The sequence below is a fragment of the Trifolium pratense genome, linkage group LG4 (assembly GCF_020283565.1).
Source record: "Trifolium pratense cultivar HEN17-A07 linkage group LG4, ARS_RC_1.1, whole genome shotgun sequence".
NCBI lineage: Eukaryota > Viridiplantae > Streptophyta > Magnoliopsida > Fabales > Fabaceae > Trifolium > Trifolium pratense.
This window is the reverse complement of record NC_060062.1, coordinates 30983894-31004754: the sequence shown is the minus strand read 5'-3', so window position 1 is coordinate 31004754 and position 20861 is coordinate 30983894. Positions and strand designations below refer to the sequence as shown.

Genomic DNA, 20861 nt, shown 5'->3' with positions numbered 1-20861 from the left:
CGCTCGATTTTTTTTTACTACAACAGAAAAACTACGGGTGTTTTACTGGTTGGTTCGGTTTGTCGGGTTCATTGGATTTTAGGGCCCGTTTGTTACATTTTTTCATAAAAAATTCACTTAAAAATTTCCGTCCTTAAGTTAAAAAAAAAAAAAATTTAAAATTGCTTCAAATGCGAAAGTTGTTATTAAATATTTAACCAACGCAATGTTGTAACTTATGAAGATTTAAACTTTGCAACAGTCCTCGTTTGTCATTGATTAAAAGCTTCGATCCTGACCAATTGTTACAAAAGTTTGGCCTCCTATTATTTATAATGAAGTTGAATAAATGTATAAAACTGTTATTAGTAATTGTAAATGTATTAATCATAAGCAGACCAATTTAATATGAACTTTGGGGAATATTATAGACCTCCTAGTGTGCATTGTGCATGTGTTAGGATTAAAATGATTGGACCCTTCTCTTTGCGATCAGAAATGTAGTTCATTAACCGAATAGAAAAAGCTTCTCACAGTGTAACATCAACCATGTCACCACTACAAAACATGATATTACTGATTTACATGTTAGTTTATCAGGATACAATAATTAATGAAAATCATTATATTTCATTATAATAACCAAACTTTTTTATATTGTACCATTCATTAGCTAAGATTAAATTTGTGCATGGTTTTTTTTCTCCATAAGCTGCGGTTTGAGTTTTGACAACTTCATGAAGAGCTCCTCCTATGATCTATGAAAATGAAAAAACAAAACATTAGTTCGAAAACTCAGTAGTGAAATCATAAAGACTGATGATACTAAAGGTTTCATAACCTATCATATAAAATATTGATTTTGAACTTTCCATCTTGAACTTCCTTAAAACTTTTGAAGTGAAATTTACGAGGCGGAATGTTTGTGATAGAATCATCTTTAGTGAACTTGGTACCAGAACCAAACACAACTTTAAATGGACTTTCACATACTACTCTGTCCCAAAATATAAGGGAAAATTGGTCAAAGAAAGTTGATGTATTTGGTTAAAAATTTGGACTAGATACATCAACTTTAGTTGACCAATTTTCCCTTATATTTTGGGACGGAGGGAGTACTTTGAAACATGCATCGTTATCATTAACATAACAGCTATTCAAAACATAGACCGTATTCTCGACAATAAATTCCTTCCAATGTTCAAACTCCTTATAGCGAGTCACACCTTTAGCACGATCACCCTATAAGCAAATAAAATGAATAGCAAATATGTTAATGGTGTAAACAATAGATACAAAAGTTAGACAATATTATAAGCGATTTTAATCTTTGCATCAGCAGACTCTGAACGTCCTGCCTCTAAAGTTTATGCTCTGAAGCAATGCCTCTAGAACATTACCCTATGAGTGGTAGGCCCTGGGTGTTGTTACCTTGTAAAGATCAGAAGGTGTCTTTAAGGTTCTGACTTGTAGAAACAATAAAGCAGAAAAATAACTATCTAGTCAATTGTACTTTCCTGTTTTGACAATAAATAATTAGGCATGGCAATAAAACTCATACCCGTGGGTACCCACCCAAACCATACCCGCTTTGACGGGGATAACCCGAGTTGACTGGGTTTGAGTTCGGATTTGGGTTTTCCCTGATTTCAAAAGATGGGTTTGGGGCGGGTAATGGGTACATTGATACCCACCCGAACCCGTCCCTGAACCCGCCCCGCTTATACTAAAAATTAGATTTCACCTGTTTTAAATTAGAAACGCTTAAACAATCTCTTAAATTACGTTCATATATTTATTTTTTATTTTAATTTGAGTATTAAACAAACCATTTTCTCTATTTTTTTTTCCTTTATTTAAAAAAATATTGTTGAGAGAAAATAATTTTGGACATTTAATTTTTTTTTTAATAAAAAAATACTAAAATATAATCTAAATTCACGTGGAAAGAGGCGTAATGGGGATACCCGAAATCCGATGGGGATACCCGATCCCCGTTGGGTATGGGTTTGGGGTTATCATTTTTATCCCCGCTCGAATTTGGGATGAGTTTGGGGAATCCCAAACTTTATGGGTTTGGGTTTGGGGAGGGCAAAACCCGTCCCCGCCCCGCCCCATTGCCATGCCTATAAACAATTGTACAAAGAAGAAAGCAAGGAACAATTATTAACCAAAGAGCAAAACTTCAACACGACTGTTGCAAAGACTAAGTCCAACGACTCTCTACAACTCACAAGGCTCAACGCAACGCTCCTCCAACGACTTCTCCAACAAATACATGTCTACAACTATCTCATTCTCACTGCCTATATATAGAAGACATATAAAAGACACCGGTTGAAGAAGAAAAAAAGATTTGCAGCATCTAAACGAGCATACACTCTGCCAAAATCAAAAGCTGTCTGAAACACTTAGAATTCACATCTTGTAATCTTAGAATTAAGTGTTCTTCAAATTCTTGAAACCGAGCTTAAATTGTAAGGAAATCTCTGTTGTATATCAAGTGTTTAGTTGTAATTTTTCTTAACTAGGTTAAGTTAGAGGAAAGTGTCTTACATTTGTGCTTGAGCAAAGGGAAGTATCTTGTATGTGGTACTTGAGCAAGGAAGTCCTAGGCAAGGTGCTAGGGCAAGTGTAATCAGTGCGGTTATAGTGAACTCTTTTGTGTGTCAAAGGGGTTGGACTACTCTCGTTAGTAGGAAGAACCAGTATAAAACTGTTGTGTGTTTTCTTCTCTCTATCTTGTGTTTGATATTTCCGCTGCACACACTCTATTGTTTATTGTTCATCAAACACTTCTTGTGTGTTTCTCGCCTTCAGAAACTCCTTGTGAACATAAACGAAAATATGCTTCATTACTAAAAAATACATGAAAATAGGAAGCAATAATTTTGAACACTTGTGTGATTAAAAAACAACAAAATGAAACTCCAAAAACGAAATCTAAAACTAATAAACATGGTTCATGACAAAACATACACGGAACAACTTAACCACAAAAAAATGTTGTTCACCTCAATAAGCAGGAAATGTAAAAAAAAATGAGATCTAAAAATGTAAAAGAAGATTTGTCAAAAAAAAATGTAAAAGAAGAAGTATTTCGGTGATCTTACCTCAAGATCTTAGTTTGGTAAATGTGATATTGTGGAAAGGTGGTATGATAGGTATGTATGGGAAGATGTAACAATGGAAGAGGTAAAATACAGGGAAATAGGTAGCATTTGATGCAGCTGTCTAGTGGAATTGTTTGAGTTGTCAAAAAAAAAAAAATGTAAAAGAAGAAGTATTTCGGTGATCTTACCTCAAGATCTTAGTTTGGTAAATGTGATATTGTGGAAAGGTGGTATGATAGGTATGTATGGGAAGATGTAACAATGGAAGAGGGAAAGTACAAGGAAATAGGTAGCATTTAATGCAGGTGGAATTGTTTGAGAATTTTGGCAAGTTGAAGGACATTTTGGTACTTCACATGGTTGTTTCTTTGTTGGATTTTCTCTCCAAATAAGAATTAAAAAAAAATTGTAATCACTTAAAAGTTTTAAATTATTATCACTGATTCATTTTTGGTATGCCAATTAAGGGTCATGATTGCCTGCTGTAATTACAGCACGCAAATTTTCACAAAATTTCAAATCTTAGCCATTAATCAAAAATCAGACGTTCTATATTAAAAATTATCAAATTAACTAAAATCAATCTTAGCCATGAGTTTTAGATCTGACGGTTAATAATACTAACTTTGTGATACAGTTATTGTATAAAATCTGGATCCCGCCAATTAATTTTTTTTTTGAAATATAGTCTAATGGCTATAAATTTCACCCTTAAGGTGGATAAGTGGGATGACCAGAGTTCGAATCTCAACCCCCTATATATATATATATAGATAAAATTAAAAAAAGTAATATTTTTATTAATTAATTTGAATCATTTTACCGTGATTTTATTCTCCTCTTAATTCTTACACAAAATTAAGCCACTAGATATTATTCATATTTTCCTCATATTCATCAATCATATCATTATATGCAATTTAGCTACTTGAATTATTTAATTAATTAAATATTTTTTTGGCAGAATTAATTAATTAAAAACACACATACATATTTATTTAAGAATTTAATTTATATACATATATCTTGGATGAGAGATATGTTACCTCCAATGGATCTTGAAGTGTGTAGGAATCGTCTGTTTCTTTTGGAACACTAGAAACAAGAATCCCAACCCCTTGGTCCCTTCTGCGCAAAACCCGACAAATTACATAAGTGAATTTTTTTTTGGCTTAAATGCATTTTTGGTCTCCCTATTTTTAAAAAAATAAAGTTTTGGTCCCCCTATTTTAAAAATCAGTTTTTTAGTCCCCCTATTTTCATTTTTTTTTAGTTTTGATCCCCCATCCCATTTTGGGGTTAATTTTGTTGACGTGGCATTGTAACTAATGATGTGACAACATTCATGTGGACAAATTTAATATCCATGTCATTATTATATATTTTTAAATTCAATAAAACTTTATTTATAAAATATTTTAATTATTAGAATTATATATTCAACTGAAATAATAATTGTTAAATCTTATAAAATATGAAATTTGAAACCCTAATTATCAAACTTTCAACTACTAGAATTTTATATCAGAGAGAATCATTCCTTATGGATTTCACCAATCCTATGGTTTTCGTTCAAACTCAACAATTTCTGGATTTTTAAAAACGAAAAGAAATTATAGATAATTTTGTGAGTCAATAGAAATTACTCATACTCTTTAAACTATCTATGATTTTGGATGGGTTTGAATGAAAACCCATAAATTGTTTTAAGTTTGAAGTTGAATTCTATATTGGTTTTATATAAAGTTGGATGATGATGAAAGTTGGAGGTTCTTGAAACACAAAACTTGCTTTCAATATGCAATAGTTTGATTTGAATCAAAGAGGACCGGTGGATGATGGTAATGGGGGCTATAGATTGTTTGGTGTGATTTTTGATGTTTTTGAATTATTTTTTTATTGATTTTTTTTTTTTTAAAAAAATACTATAATTTTAATAATTAAAATATTTTATAAAATAAATTTTTATTGAATTAAAAATAAATAATGACATGGATATTAAATTTGTCGACGTGGACACTGATATGCATTAATGACAATGTCACATCAACAAAATTAGCCATAAAATGGGATGGGGGATCAAAACTAAAAAAAAATTAAAATTGGGGGACTAAAAAGTTGGTTTCTAAAATAGGGGGACCAAAACTTCATTTTTTTAAAAATAGGGGGATCAAAAGTGCAATTAAGCCTTTTTTTTTTATATTTTACAGATGGCAATGTAATCAAGAGGTACTGACAAAGGATGAAGGTGAAATCTATTTTTTTGGCGGATGGCGGGTTGGTGGGAGTGCCCCGTCAATAAAATAAAAAATAAAAAAATCTATAAATTTGCAAAAATATCTTAAAAATTTGTAAATAAAATTAAATTTAAAATCATCCAAGAAAATCAAAATATAATAATCAACCAACAAGGTGGCCAAAAACTAAAATTATCAATCAAAATTTCAAAACTTCAAATATCCATGATTTATAAAACCAATGGAACCATAATAAAACCTTAAGAAAATACTCAATTTAAATAAAAAACAAACAAAATTTGAATTCCATTTAAATCCACAAAAATGAGAGGAAGAAAAGTGAAATATATATTAATTAACCCTATTAGGTTAATTGAGTTGACTTTTATTTCTTAATATATGGGCCAAAAATAGAAGATTAATTTATAATGGGTTGAAACGTTTTTTAAAAATAAAATTTAATTAGACCCGACGGGTCAACCCACTAATTTTACGAATTAAAAATGTCAACCCACCTCGCAAAAAATGGCAGGTTAAACGGACCGACCCGACGGGCTTGACCCGTATTGCCATCCCTAACCAATATAAATTGAAAACAAAAGGAAACATTTCTTCTCCTTTTCTTCATAGCCACCGCCCCCCACTTTAACCTAGTTTTTTTCTTCTTGATCTATCAAGGAGGGGTGGTTTTAGGGTCAATTTTTGACCCAAAATCACCCTTCATAATTGTTTTTCTTTTTCTTCTTTATTTAAATAAGTGATCTTCACATTGATCAAATTTTTCTTTTGTGTTTTCTTTTTTGTGATTTCGTCGTCTGAGTGCGGCGTTGTGTTGTTCGTCGTCTTGTGCGACGTTTTTGTTGTCCCGTATTGTGCGGTGTTCATTTGATTTCTATTGAAAAGATCGGCTTCAGTCAATTATAGATTCAACCAATGATTTGGGCTTCAACGCTGCAGATCCGGAGGCATGGATACTTCGGTGACTTTAACTTTATCATATTATTTGTTGTAGGCATTTTGCCGTTGTATGTTATTAACTCGGATGCTGTGAGTTTTGTTCACAGATTCATCCTTTACGTTTTTAGCGATGTTGATTATGTAGTTGTTTTTGATGTAATCTATCAATTTGAATGAATGAATATCATTTTGTTATTGTAAAAAAAAAACAATATAAATTGGGAATACATTATCAGAATTCGCATATCCTATAAATAATAGTACTATAATTAATTAAGAGTAATTAGTACACATCATAACATAATTATATATTTAATTACTCCTTCCGTCCCAAATTATAAAGGAAAAATAAAAAATAACATTATTAAGAATAACCAAAACATAATAATTTGAAATATGTTTCTTTGTATTTTTCTTGAAAATAGTTGCAAAGAAAGATGCAAAAACAATTTTTATTGGTTATTGATTACTAAAAAGATAAGAGAGAGAGTAAATATTAAATGTAGTTTGTATTTAACTTTACGAGAATAAGCAAAAAAAAGAATTGAAAAAGATAAATATTTTTGTTTTTCCCTTATAATTTGGGAAAAAAAGTGAGTTTTCCCCTTATAATATGGGACGGAGGGAGTACACAATACTATAATTATACAATATTATAATTACCTAATGATTCCAACAAGAATTCAACGGCCTTTCCTTTGTCCCATTTGATGGTGGAATGAATTTCCAACACTTTTCTTTCTTGTGTTAGCTTAAGTTTTGGGTATTCAGTTAACACCAATCTAACTTTCTCCACCAATAGAGCTAGAGGGTGTTCGAGAGGAGCGACCGCACATGACACCATAATTTTAGGAGTATTAATTTTTCTCTCCACTTAGTGTGTGTTTGTGCGTGCGTACAATCGTGCGTGCGTACATGCGTTCGCGTATTAAAATAATTAAATTAAATAATTATTAAACTAAATTTTAAAATAAACTTAGGGTCCGTTTGGCCTAGCTTTTTTTGAGCTTATGCAATATAAATTAAGTTTTATGTTATTTTATAAGTTCATACTAGTGAAAATTATAATTTTATAAGCTATTTTATCATAAACTACCTTGACAAACTTATAATAATATATAAAAATTGCATAAGTTGTTTGCATAAGTTCTGAATAAGAGGAAAAAAAGTCAGGTCAAACGTTACTTTAGACTTTTATGATATTCATAGTAACATCTATTTGAAGAATTAAAAGTTATTAGAGAGATTTTAACAATTGAAATTATAATCTTTCACTTTTCTTTTACATTATATATTTTTATATAACTTATAAAATAAATGGGGCACCAAAATTATAACTTGCATAGAGCACCCAAAATCTTAAGACGGCTTTGAATGGAGCCCAACTCTGAAAAACAACATTTCAGGTGAAAAAAACTGGTTAACATAAATTATTATTTTTTATCATAAAAAAAAATCATGTTTTTTTTTAAAAAAAATTATACTAATTTATCAATTTTTGTTGTACCTTTTCGTCAACACAACGGAAGTCCACGGACAAACAAAATTTGTTGTTCTCTACCTTAGCTCTTGGGACAGATTTTGTTTTTTCTAACAATATTTTGTACACCTATAATTAATTATATAATTTTTTATTAATCATAAAGTACGATATGTGTTGAAAATGCCAATTTTATGGGGGATGAATAGAGATTTTAAGTAAGAAAAAGAAAAAAAATCAAACCTCATCAATCATTGGTAGGAATTGCCTTGCAGGTTGGAACAACACTGCTTTGTTAGATTGAAACAATGTAACAAATAAGAAAACTAGAATAAAAATTAGATAAATTATTTAACAGAATTTTAGTTTGTGTAAGAATTTCTCTCACTTTCTCAGCATTGTTTTTAGTTGGTCCATTGTGTCTATACCATGGCTTGCTGCATAGTATAGTTCTGCCAATTTTACAAAGTGATGGTGGCTCTGCAAATACACAGAATCACAACCAAGTATTAAAGTGATAAGTTATCGTTCTCCACATGGATTGTGCCAAAATTACTAGTTTCGCTTAGGAATGGTTTTGCATTCGCTTTGTTGTTTAGATAGTTGTGCGGGTAAAAATAAATTGCAGGAAAGTAAATGACTGAAAAGTAAATAAAGGTGTGTGTGTGTGTCCACGCGGGGTGGTTAAGTGTTTTCGAGTCCCTCCCTTACTCCTGCTTGGTGGTTAATTCTTTTGTTCCCCTCTATTAGGATTAGTCTTCTAAAATAGGTTCGGAAGCACTCGTTCCCTATTTCTATTACAAACTGGTCAGAGCCTAGTTAGGGTTGCCTTTACTCTGCTTAAATATTATCGCCCCAGTCGGTTCCACTTACTCGTTTAGACTTTGGTATCATTATCCTTAAGGCTCAATGTTTCACAAGCTGTCATGTGTTCCTCAAACTAGTCCTAACTCTGACTTCAGGCAGAATTTATCGTTCTAGACTAAGCTTTTAATCCTATACTAAGACCTCAGATATTGAATTTAATGGTCTCATGTTGGACCTTAGCACACCGTCCTTCGTTCGGGATAATTAACTTCGTTTCCTATCCAATATCCACTAATTTCCTTGGATTTTATTCTAATGTGATCAGTATTAAAATAAATATAAAAACCAGACAATAAAAGAGTTTCAATAGGAACAACTGAATTTATACCCAAATTATACAAAACCAAGCATTCGTAAGAGAGTTCATCGACTACACCTAACCTAGGAAAAATAAATTACAAAGACAAAACAGAAAAGAACCTTATTGGCCTTGGAGTTCCTTGGCCTCCTTGCCTCCTCCTTAGAATTCTCCTAACTCTCTTTTAGTATCACGATTGTTGAGTGATTTCTGAATGAATAATAGTCAAGGAGGAATGCTCTATTTATAGTTTTTCAACTGGGTTTGAGCTTTTTCTGCGCGTCCATCGCACCCATCGTGGCCACGATGGCGTGTAATTTTGCCTCATCGTGGCCACGGTGGATCATATCGTGGTACGATGGAAGATCTTCTCTAGATTTTCAGTTTTCTTCAACCGCCTTTCATCGTGCCACGATGATAAGTCATCATGGTACGATGGTAAAGATTTGTTGCAGATTTTCTTCAATTTAAACCGCTTTCTCATCACGCCACGCTGGGATCTCATTGTAGGTACGATGGCTACGCTGTTTATTACGTTTTTGCCGCTTTTTCCATTTTTCTTGCTTCTGGGCCAAGTAACTTCACTTTTCCAAGTATTTGCTTGCTTTTGGGCTTCAATTGCTATTAGAACTACCCTAATTTGATACTAAAAACATCATATTATTGACTGTCATCACAAAGTTAATTACCTAGAAAAAAAATTAAACAACTCAGAAATCACTACTAGAAATTTGTTGTTTTCCTCCGAATTTCCTGCGGATTTGGGTAAACAATCCCTAGGAAACACATTTCCCGTGGATTATAGTTCGCAGCTAAAAACCTTCGTGGGTAATTGTTTCCTGCCATTTTTTGAATCCTTAGGAAACTTAGCTGCGGAATTTCCTGCCGAAAATGAGAATAAATCTGCAGCAAATGTTCCTGTGAAATTTCCGCAGGTAGTTCCGCCATAAAGCCGCAGGAAAATCCCTAGAAAACATGATTCCGCAGATAAATTCTCAGAAGATTCCGCAGGAAAAATAGTTTCGCAGAAAAATCCGGAAAAACTTCTCAATGGTTTTTTTTAATCTTACAGTGATAATAATTATATATCATGACAATTGTTCATTATCATATTTAATAATCATTTCAAAATTATTTTTGCTTTTAATAAAATGTATCTTGTCTCTGCACCTTGTAACTATGGCTGTTGGAAAATTTCATGCAAAGTTGCAATGTCCTTAAGCGTTCTTCTCATCTAGTTTGATAAAATAAAATAAAAAAAAAACCAAATTAACAAAAATCACAATCATAAAACTCTATTCTATTGTCTTTTTTTTTTCCTTGAGATATTCTACAAGGCCGATCCAAATATAAAGCGGCTCAAGCCCTAACTTTAGGCCCAAAAATATAATTCTTTTTAAATGATTTAGGTATAAAAAAAAATCAACTATTATATCAATATATATATTTTAGGCCTCCGTCTTCAAACATAGGGTCTGTTTGTTTTAGATTTAAAAAAATGAATTTTTTCTTTGTATTCTTTAAAATAGATTTTCTAAAATTGTTTTTCAAAATATTACAAGTTATTTATTCGTTTTTTCTAAATTAAAACACTAATTTTGACATCATATAACATAAACATACATTATTGAAGATCAAAACATAATCAAAATCACAATTTTTTCAAAAAGTTGTATTTCAAAAATGATTTTTATGAAAATCTATTTGAAATAACTTCAAAATTAAGTGATTTTTTTCGAAATTTTGATATCCGAAAAAAGTTTCAATAAAATAATCAAATACCTAAAATAACATTTTAAGAATGACTATTCAAACCAAAATTTCATTCGATGCTTTTATAAAAAATTTCTTTGTAAAATTTTTTTACACAAAATTATTTAACACTATAAAAATCTATTTAAAAAAAAAAAATATAACAAACAGACCCATAAATAGGCCTCTTATCCCAATTGGTAACATGCGCTAGCATAATGTATTGCGCCACTTAAATAATTGTTTCATTTTTTCTCTTTTTCTTTCGCTATTTGTAACGACAATTATATATATACTAGACCCTTACCCGTGCGATGCACGGTGTGATGCGATTGTTTTTATTTTACAATTGCATAAAACTGAAACATTAAATATTATCAAAATAATAATAATAAAATAGAGAATTCGAGATTCAAAAGATTTATTTTGTGGCATTGTAAGTGACTGATGTGGTTAAATGAAGAAATATTATTGGTTTAAGGATTATGGTTTACTTTACATGAGTAACATAATAACTATCTAAAATTTATATATATAGGAGTAATATGATATATCTCCGCACAACATATAAATCTATTTCAAAACACACAAATGATTTGATGAAAAGAGATGTGACAAAATCTAAGTCACACAATTGGTGTATAAATAGTGACAGAATTAGAAAAACTCAAATAAAACAAATAAAATTAAAGGGTACATACTTTTTAAAAATATTCCAAAGGGACATATGTGAAGAGCATCAACCTCACAGTTGAGTTCTTTTAAGTAAGAGATGATGACCCAAAGCCTAAAATCAAATATTATAAAAGTAAGTATTTCAATTAAAAAAATGAACAAATAAAAAAGTAAAGGAAAGGAAAGTAAAGTAAAACAACTATTACATAATTCAATTAAAAATAAAGTATATATTATTTAATTTGTATCATAATAGAATATGAATACACATATACAGTAGCACTTAACTAAACCTATAAATGATGTGCAACACAAAAGTTGAATGTATGATCTGTAACAAACAAAAAATGTCAAATTCTCTTGATTTTATTTGTTATGCAAAAAGTTAATTTTTGCAAAAAATAAAATAACTACGACAAATCATGGTTTTAGAAAATAACATAAGTATTTATACCCGATGCACAAAAGATGAAGAGGCAAGATAATGGAAAGAGAAATTGCACATATAAGATATGAGAAAATCTATTCTCACATTCAACCGAAAAAATAAATGGTAATCTTGTTAAGCACATGATTGAACATCAGAGGATGAAAATATTTGTTTATAACATTCGTAATGGTTAGTTAGGAAAATATGAATAAGATACAAATTAAAACAATTGTAACCTATATATTAAAATATTGGTAGAAGAGTCCAAGGGATGAAAATTGAATGGTGACTTAAGAGATGAAAAATATATTACCGGGAGTTACAAAGTTAATTATTGTGTATTTTTGTATTCTCCTTATTATAACTAGCGGGCCAGACAGGCGCGTTCCGCGCCTGCCTGTGTCTAACTTATGTAAAAAAAAAAAAAACTCTTATGTTATGAAATTAAAATTCAGAGATTAATAAAGTTTTGCAATTAAAAAATATACCTTATTTAAATTTCTGCAAAAATTGTGATAGTTGGAAGACCTTAATAAGAAAGAATCATTGTGTTATTTGAATTTAAAATTTGAATTTAAATTGAAGGGTAATTTGGACAATATAAAAAATCCAGCCCAAACTCACCTATCCTTTTTATATATTGTTATAGATTAACTTGAATAGCATAACTTTGTGGTATGCAGCGGTTACCATTGGGTGGATGTAGTTTGATAACCAACCAAGTAAATGAGGGTAAAATAGGTATTAAGAAAAATCCAGCCCAAACTAAGGTATCCTTTTTATATAGTGTAATAGATATAGTAAGTAATTTGGCTTATAGAGTGATTTAATTGGATTTAAATGTATTCTCCTTATTATAATATAGTAAGTAAATGTTATTATATTCGCCAAAAAAAGTAAAGGCTAAGTAAAGGTTTGAGTGAGTGTATATTAAGAAGCCATAAGTATATAAATGTAGAATATGAAAAGTATAGAGATGACAATAATAAAATAATAATAATAATATAATATAAGTAGAAATGATGTGGCATTATAGAGTGATTTAATTGGATTTAAATGGATAATGTGGCTAAATGAAGCAATTTGTTTGGTCTAAGTGGATTAGGGTTAGGAGAACTATTTAGGAATTATATATATAGATATATGACTATGTTATAATGTAAAACATAAGAATAAGAAATACAAGAGTCTATTATTTTCTCTTCTTCCTTTCTCTCCTTCTCTATATATTCTTACTATTATTTAAAACTAATTTCATAACACGTTATCCAGCACAAGACTATACCAATTATCAAATATGATTGTGTGAATATAATTGAATCAGTGACGGAGCCAGAAATTATTCAAAGTGGGGGCACCATATATACAAATTTTCAACGATAAATGTATATATTATTTTATTTTTTAGAGCATAAATATACATTAAAATTGTTCTATACGACTTGTCATATACTTGGCCTCAACCCAGAATTATTAGGAAGATTTTTTCAAATCAAATTCCAATTACCTTTTGTTCAGATATAAACCAAATTTTATACTCTCACATTTATCAAATGATAGAAGAAAAATTTAACTTTCTTTTAAGAAAAACTTTTACATTTACAAATAAAATAAAAATACCACAATTAAAACTATGTTCAAATCATACACATACATTTTAGACCCTAGAACTCATATCATATATAATGATACTAAAAAAAATTGAGGGAAAACAAAATTTAGGAAAATATTAATTCAGTACACAAAACTAAAGAGTAAAATTAAATACCAACAGCAACACTAGTGGTTAACAAACTATAACACTACCAAAACTAACTAACAACTAGGAGAAAGAGAGAGAAGAATAAAGGGAGAAAAAGATTAGAAAACAAGAATAATGTTATAATAAATTGGAAAATCAACAAAATTATCTTGAAAGACATTGGTTACTATTAATGTTGAAATATCTATCTATAATGTCAACTTAAAATAGTAATGTAAAATTATCAATGTAAATGTCAACTTGCAATAGTAAATCTAAGTTAATGTATATATTCATAATTTTAGTAGTATAAATACCACCCTTTGGATCATGTAAAAGACACCCTTGAGAGTAACAAGTAATCTCATAAAACTTCTTCATTCTCTCCATTCTCTTCATTAGTATAATATATATATTTATAGTATTATAACTACATTAGTAATTTATATCATTATATTAGTCCTTTAAGAATACTTAAATATTTGATTTTCTCAACACGTTATCAGCACGATCGTTTCTATCGGAAGTGATTTACCACCACTAGGTATATATCATCTATCCTTATTACTTTAATCTTATGATAATTATAATTATTATTCGCCCCGTTATAGAGAACTGGCAATTTGTCAAGTGATTTATAACTAGAGTGGCTATTATTATTATTATTATTTTTATTACTACTACTTTACCCACTTATTATAGAAAACTCACAACTTGTCAAGAACTTTATAATAAGTGTGAATATTATTTAAGTTTTGTGTGGAGGTCTAAAATCCCCATAATATCACAAAAGATAATTTTTGATTAATAATACTAATTTCCATGGAGGTGTTCAAAACCCCATTTATATTACTAACTTTCATACTTAATGGAGGATTAAAACCCCATATCTATGACTAACTTTTATACTTAATGGAGGTATTCAAAACCCCATCTATATTACTAACTTTCATACTTAATGGAGGATTAAAACCCCATATGTATGACTAACTTTTATACTTAATGGAGGTATTCAAAACCCCATCTATATTACTAACTTTCATACTTAATGGAGGATTAAAACCCCATATGTATGACTAAATTAAAACCCCATATGTATGACTAACTTTTATACTTAATGGAGGTATTCAAAACCCCATCTATATTACTAACTTTCATACTTAGTGGAGGATTAAAACCCCATATGTATGACTAACTTTTATACTTAATGGAGGTGTCCAAAAACCACATCTATAATGCTAATCTTCATATTAAATGGAAGACTAAAATCCACATCTATAATATTGCTAACTTTAATTCTTAATGGAAGACTAAAATCTCAGTCAATAATATTATTTCACGAGAGACTTATAATTAAGATTTTGAAATTTGATATTATTTAAAGTTATTATCATATAACTTTACATGTTGTTCTCTCCATTTGTGCATCTTAAGAGCTAGATGATTTTTAACACACTTAGAATATTTTTACTCATTCCCAACGGTAACAAACAATAAAATTTAACACTTTTCTCATATCCCCTAACGGCCACATAACGGCCATGAACAGTAAAAGCTTACATTTTTCCACTATCTCCCAACGGCCATAAACCCAACGGTAACGTAACGGACACTTCATAAAATTCACCCTATAAATACTTCACCTTCACTCATAAGTTTTCATACCATTCTCAAACTTTTACTCATATTTCCAAAATGTTTAAATTTTTTCTTATGCTTATCACTCTACTTGTCTTTATGTTTTTCATCTTCTGGATCACCAAATATGAAGAATTAGAAGAACCTTTTATAATAGTAACAATATTTGTTGTTTTACCATTACTAGTATTAGCCTGGTTTATTAGCTGATAGAATCATGGTTTTTGTAATCATAGCTATTGAATAAAATAATTTATTTTTTTTGTCATAGTTTATACATTAAAAATTGATTGTGTTCTTTTGTATTTTAGATATAAACATGTCAAACGTTAAGCATCATTTCAAAATTCTAAACATAACCGGAGATAATTACATAACATGGAACAACAACTTAACTGAGTACCTTGCATGTGAGGGGCTCGATAAAATTCTAGAAGGAGATAATGCAGGGGTGCAAACAGCTGACTCACAGGAATTAGCAATGAAAAAATCGAAAGTAAATCGGATAATTAAACACCACCTTGATGATGGATTACAAACAGAATATTCAAATGCCAAGGATCCCAAAATACTATGGGACAAACTTAAGGCAAGATTTGGACATCAGAGGAAAGTCATGTTACCTTCATTAATGGATCAGTGGAACAAATTAAGGTTCCAAGATTATAAAAGTGTTGTTGCATATAACTCTGCCATGCACCAAATTATTGCACAATTAGAATTTTGCGGTGTGGCTATAACTGAAGAACAGAAATTGGAAAAAACATTTTCAACTTTCCATGCATCCCAAGTATTGTTGCAACAACAATATAGAATGAGGGGATTTACTGAGTACTCTGATTTGGTCGCAGCTCTTTTGGTGGCAGAACAAAACAATGAGCTCTTGATAAAAAACCACCAGACACGTCCTACAGGAACAATAGCATATCCCGAAATAAATGCAACAACATTTAATCGTGGGCGTGGTGGCCATAATCGTCATAAAGGACGAGGGGGTAAAGCTCATTTTGATGGTCGAGGCAGAAATCACGGTCGAAACCACTTTCGTGGTAGAGGTCGTGGACGAGGATATGTGAATAATTATAGGCCTCCTAAATATGACCAAAATAATATGAATCATCAAGGTAAAGGTAAATATATCCAAGAAGGTCCTTCAAGGAACCGTGATGATATCTGTTTTAGATGTGGAAAGAATGGACATTGGTCTAAGACGTGTAGGACACCAGAGCACCTGTGTAAAAAATACAGGGCATCTGTTGAAGAAAAGGGAAAGGAAGTAAATTTTAATGAAGTTGAACCCAATAATGATACTACCTACCTTGAGGCTGCTGATTTTGTTGAAGAAGAAAATGAAGTGAATATGAATTAAGTAACTAATTAAATATGTATTTGAATAATGTGTGGTGTGCTTGTATTACTTAATAATATGTGTGACTTGTGTGGTGTGCTTGAATTATTTAATAATATGTATGACTTATGTGGTGTGCAGTGTGTAATATTTGGTTATTGAATAATAATGTTGAATGTATTATATTGATTTATTGTTTTCCTATCTTTAATTTTGATTTTATTTTAAGAAGGTCAGACATGGAACATGTCAAAGACATTTGCATCCCGGACAGTGGAACTACCCACACGATCCTCAAAAGTAAGAAATATTTCAATGATTTAAATTTTACTAAAGGTGTGATAAATACTATCTCAGGACCTGCTGATTTAATAGAAGGGACGGGTAATGCTATATTCATGTTACCAAATGGAACAAAATTTGTCATTAATGATGCTTTATATTCTCCTAAATCAAAGAGAAATTTGTTGAGTTTTAATGACATATATCGTCAAGGGTTTGACACTGAAACTGTAACTGAAGGCAATATGAAATATATTAATATTACTACTAATGTTTCTGGAAAGAAGAAAACCTTAGAAAAGCTACCAAAATTGCCTTCGGGATTACATTATACATATATACATAAAATTGAATGTAATTTGGTAGTAAAAGAAGACCCCAAAACTATGATTTTATGGCATGACCGTTTAGGTCACCCTGGTTCAACAATGATGCGAAAAATAATTGAAAGTACTCATGGTCATCATTTGAAAGGTTTAAAGTTTACAAAAGAGGATAAACCATGTGAAGCCTGTTCTCTTGGAAAACTAATAACAAAACATTCACCAGGCAAAATTCATATAGAATCACCTGCATTTCTTGAAAGGATTCAAGGTGATATATGTGGACCTATCCATCCACCGTCTGGACCATTCAGATATTTTATGGTATTAATTGATGCATCTAGTAGATGGTCGTATGTTTGTTTATTGTCAAGTCGTGATATGGCATTTGCAAAATTTCTTGCACAAATAATTAAATTAAGAGCACAATTTCCTGATTATACTATAAAGAAAATTAGACTTGACAATGCTGGTGAATTTACATCAGAATCATTCAATAATTATTGCATGTCGGTTGGAATCACTGTTGAACACCCTGTTCCTCATGTGCATACACAAAATGGCTTAGCTGAGTCGTTAATAAAACGTCTTCAATATATAGCTAGACCATTAATAATGAGAACTAAGCTACCAGTTACTGTTTGGGGTCATGCAATTTTACATGCTGCAGCACTCATCCGTCTAAGGCCGAGTGCTGATCATAAACACACCCCTTATCAGCTTGCAATTGGTAAGGAACCAAATATTTCCCATTTAAAAATTTTTGGTTGTGCAGTATATGGCCCAATAGCTCCACCACAAAGAACAAAAATGGGACCTCAAAGGAGATTGGGAATATATGTAGGGTATGAATCACCGTCTATTATTAGATACCTTGAACCTTTAACAGGTGATGTTTTTCAGGCAAGATTTGCTGATTGTCATTTTGATGAAACAAAATTTCCAACACTAGGGGGAGAAAATAAACACATAGAAAATGAAATAACATGGTATGTACCATCTTTATTACATTTGGACCCATATAATAAATCATGGGAAGAAAATGTAAAGAAAATAGTACACTTACAAGATTTAGCAAACCAACTGCCAGATTCATTCACTGATTTGAAAAGAGTGACAAAGTCACATGTACCAGCTATAAATGTCCCAGCTAGAATTGATATTTCAAAAACAAATGATGTAGCAAGTACATCCAAGGCACGCTTGAAGCGTGGCCGACCTATGGGATCCAAAGACAAAAATCCCCGAAAAAGAAAAGAAACAGAAAAGGTGAATATGATTGAAAGTGATCCTGAAAAGACACTAGATAACAACAAATCCATGATTGAAAATTGTGCTCTCGAAGAAGCACAAAATGATGACAATGAGATCATTAATAATGAAGCTGATAACAAGAATGATCTCGAGATTTCAATAAATTATGTTAATACAGGAAATCTGTGGAGCCGAAAAGGTATGAACATTGATGAAATATTTTCGTTCTCAATTGCATGTGAAATCATAAATGAAAATGATGATCCTGAACCCAAAACTGTGAATGAAAGTCAAAATAGACATGATTGGAAAAATTGGAAAGATGCGATAAATACTGAGTTAAACTCTCTTAAAAATCGAAAAGTATTTGGACCCATTGTGGATATACCTGAAGGTGTGAAACCTGTTGGGTATAAGTGGGTCTTTGTAAGAAAACAAAATGAGAAAAATGAGATTGTAAGATACAAGGCTCGTCTTGCTGCACAAGGTTTTTCCCAAAGACCAGGAATTGATTATGAGGTAACATATTCTCCTGTTATGGATGCCATTACTTTTCGTTATTTAATTGGTTTATCAGTGTTTAACAAATTGGACATGTATCTCATGGATGTTGTTACTGCTTACTTGTATGGATCACTTGATAGTAACATATATATGAAAATCCCGGAAGGATTTAAGATGCCTGAAAACTCAAAACCCAGAGAGACATATGCAATAAAGTTGCAGAGGTCATTATACGGGTTAAAGCAGTCAGGACGCATGTGGTATAATAGACTGAGTGAATATTTATTTAAAGAAGGCTATGTAAATAATCCTATTTGCCCTTGTGTTTTTATAAGAAAAACAATATCTGGTTTTGTAATAATCGCTGTCTATGTTGATGATTTAAATATCATTGGTACCAATAAAGAAATTAAAGAAGCAAGAGATTACTTAAAGAAAGAATTTGAAATGAAAGATTTGGGGAAAACCAAATTCTGCCTTGGTTTGCAAATTGAATATACTAAAAATGGTATATTGGTACATCAATCAAACTATACAGAAAGGGTATTGAAAAGATTCAACATGGACAAAGCCAACCCTTTGAGTACCCCAATGATGGGCAGAACATTAAATGTTGAAAAGGATCTGTTTAGACCTAAGGAAGAAAATGAAACAGATCTTGGCTCTGAAGTACCATACCTCAGTGCCATTGGGGCACTCATGTACCTTGCCAACTGTAGAAGGCCTGATATAGCCTTTGCAGTGAATTTACTAGCAAGATTCAGTTCATGTCCTACAAAGAGACATTGGAAAGGAATAAAACATATTTTTCGATATCTCCGAGGTACTTCTGATTTTGGTTTGTTTTATTCTAACAATACAAAACCAGTTTTACTTGGTTATGTAGATGCAGGATATTTGTCAGATCCACATAATGCTAAATCACAGACTGGATATGTGTTTACATATGGTGACACCGCAATATCATGGAGATCTCAAAAGCAAACACTTGTAGCAACTTCTTCAAATCATGCTGAAGTAATTGCCCTCCATGAAGCTAGCAAAGAATGTAGATGGTTGAGATCAGTAACTCAACATATCCAAGGAACGTCTGGTTTACCAACTGATAAGAATCCAACAATTTTGTATGAAGACAATGCTGCATGTGTTACTCAGATGAAAGAAGGTTACGTCAAAAGTGATAGAAACAAACACATCCCTCCAAAATTCTTGTCATTCACACAAGAGCTAGAAAGAAACAAAGAGGTTGATATTCAATACATTCGTTCGAGTGAAAATGTGGCCGATCTCTTTACAAAGGCACTTTCTACATCAGTCTTCAAGAAACACGTACGAAGTATTGGAATGCGTCACCTTCGAGACCTTTGAAGAAGAATTACCTAGGCTTGGTTAAGGGGGAGCATAATGTTGTACTCTTTTTCCCTTATTGAGGTTTTTATCCCAATGGGTTTTTCCTAATAAGGTTTTTAACGAGGCAGCACATGTTCCCATCACAATCTCCTCGACCAAGCTTCAATAAAGCACCATGATAGATATTTCAAAGGGGGAGTGTTATAATAAATTGGAAAATCAACAAAATTATCTTGAAAGACATTGGTTACTATTAATGTTGAAATATCTATCTATAATGTCAACTTAAAATAGTAATGTAAAATTATCAATGTAAATGTCAACTTACAATAGTAAATCTAAGTTAATGTATTCATAATTTTAGTAGTATAAATACCACCCTTTGGATCATGTAAAAGACACCCTTGAGAGCAACAAGTAATCTCATAAAACTTCTCCATTCTCTCCATTCTCTTCATTAGTATAATATATATTTATAGTATTATAACAACATTAGTAATTTATATCATTATATTAGTCCTTTAAGAATACTTAAATATTTGATTTTCTCAACAAATAAAAAATAGAGTGATTGATTTGCCTTTTTTAATTAATGAGTGAATGGGTGATGAAGTCAAAGTGAATGAAGCTTTC

General features: G+C 31.0%; 1 protein-coding gene and 1 pseudogene across 1 annotated transcript; one reads left to right on the top strand and one right to left on the bottom strand.

Annotated features, from left to right (window-relative positions):
• Positions 1-509: 509 nt before the first annotated feature.
• On the bottom strand, positions 510-10165 carry LOC123922473 (annotated as a pseudogene).
• Positions 10166-13969: 3804 nt separating this feature from the next.
• Positions 13970-16677, top strand: LOC123922471. The gene is made up of 3 exons (XM_045975188.1): positions 13970-14073; positions 15479-16503; positions 16657-16677. Exons 2-3 carry the CDS (start codon positions 15487-15489, stop codon positions 16675-16677), a joined length of 1038 nt encoding a protein of 345 aa, XP_045831144.1. The 5' UTR covers positions 13970-14073; positions 15479-15486.
• The last annotated feature ends 4184 nt before the right edge of the window (positions 16678-20861 follow it).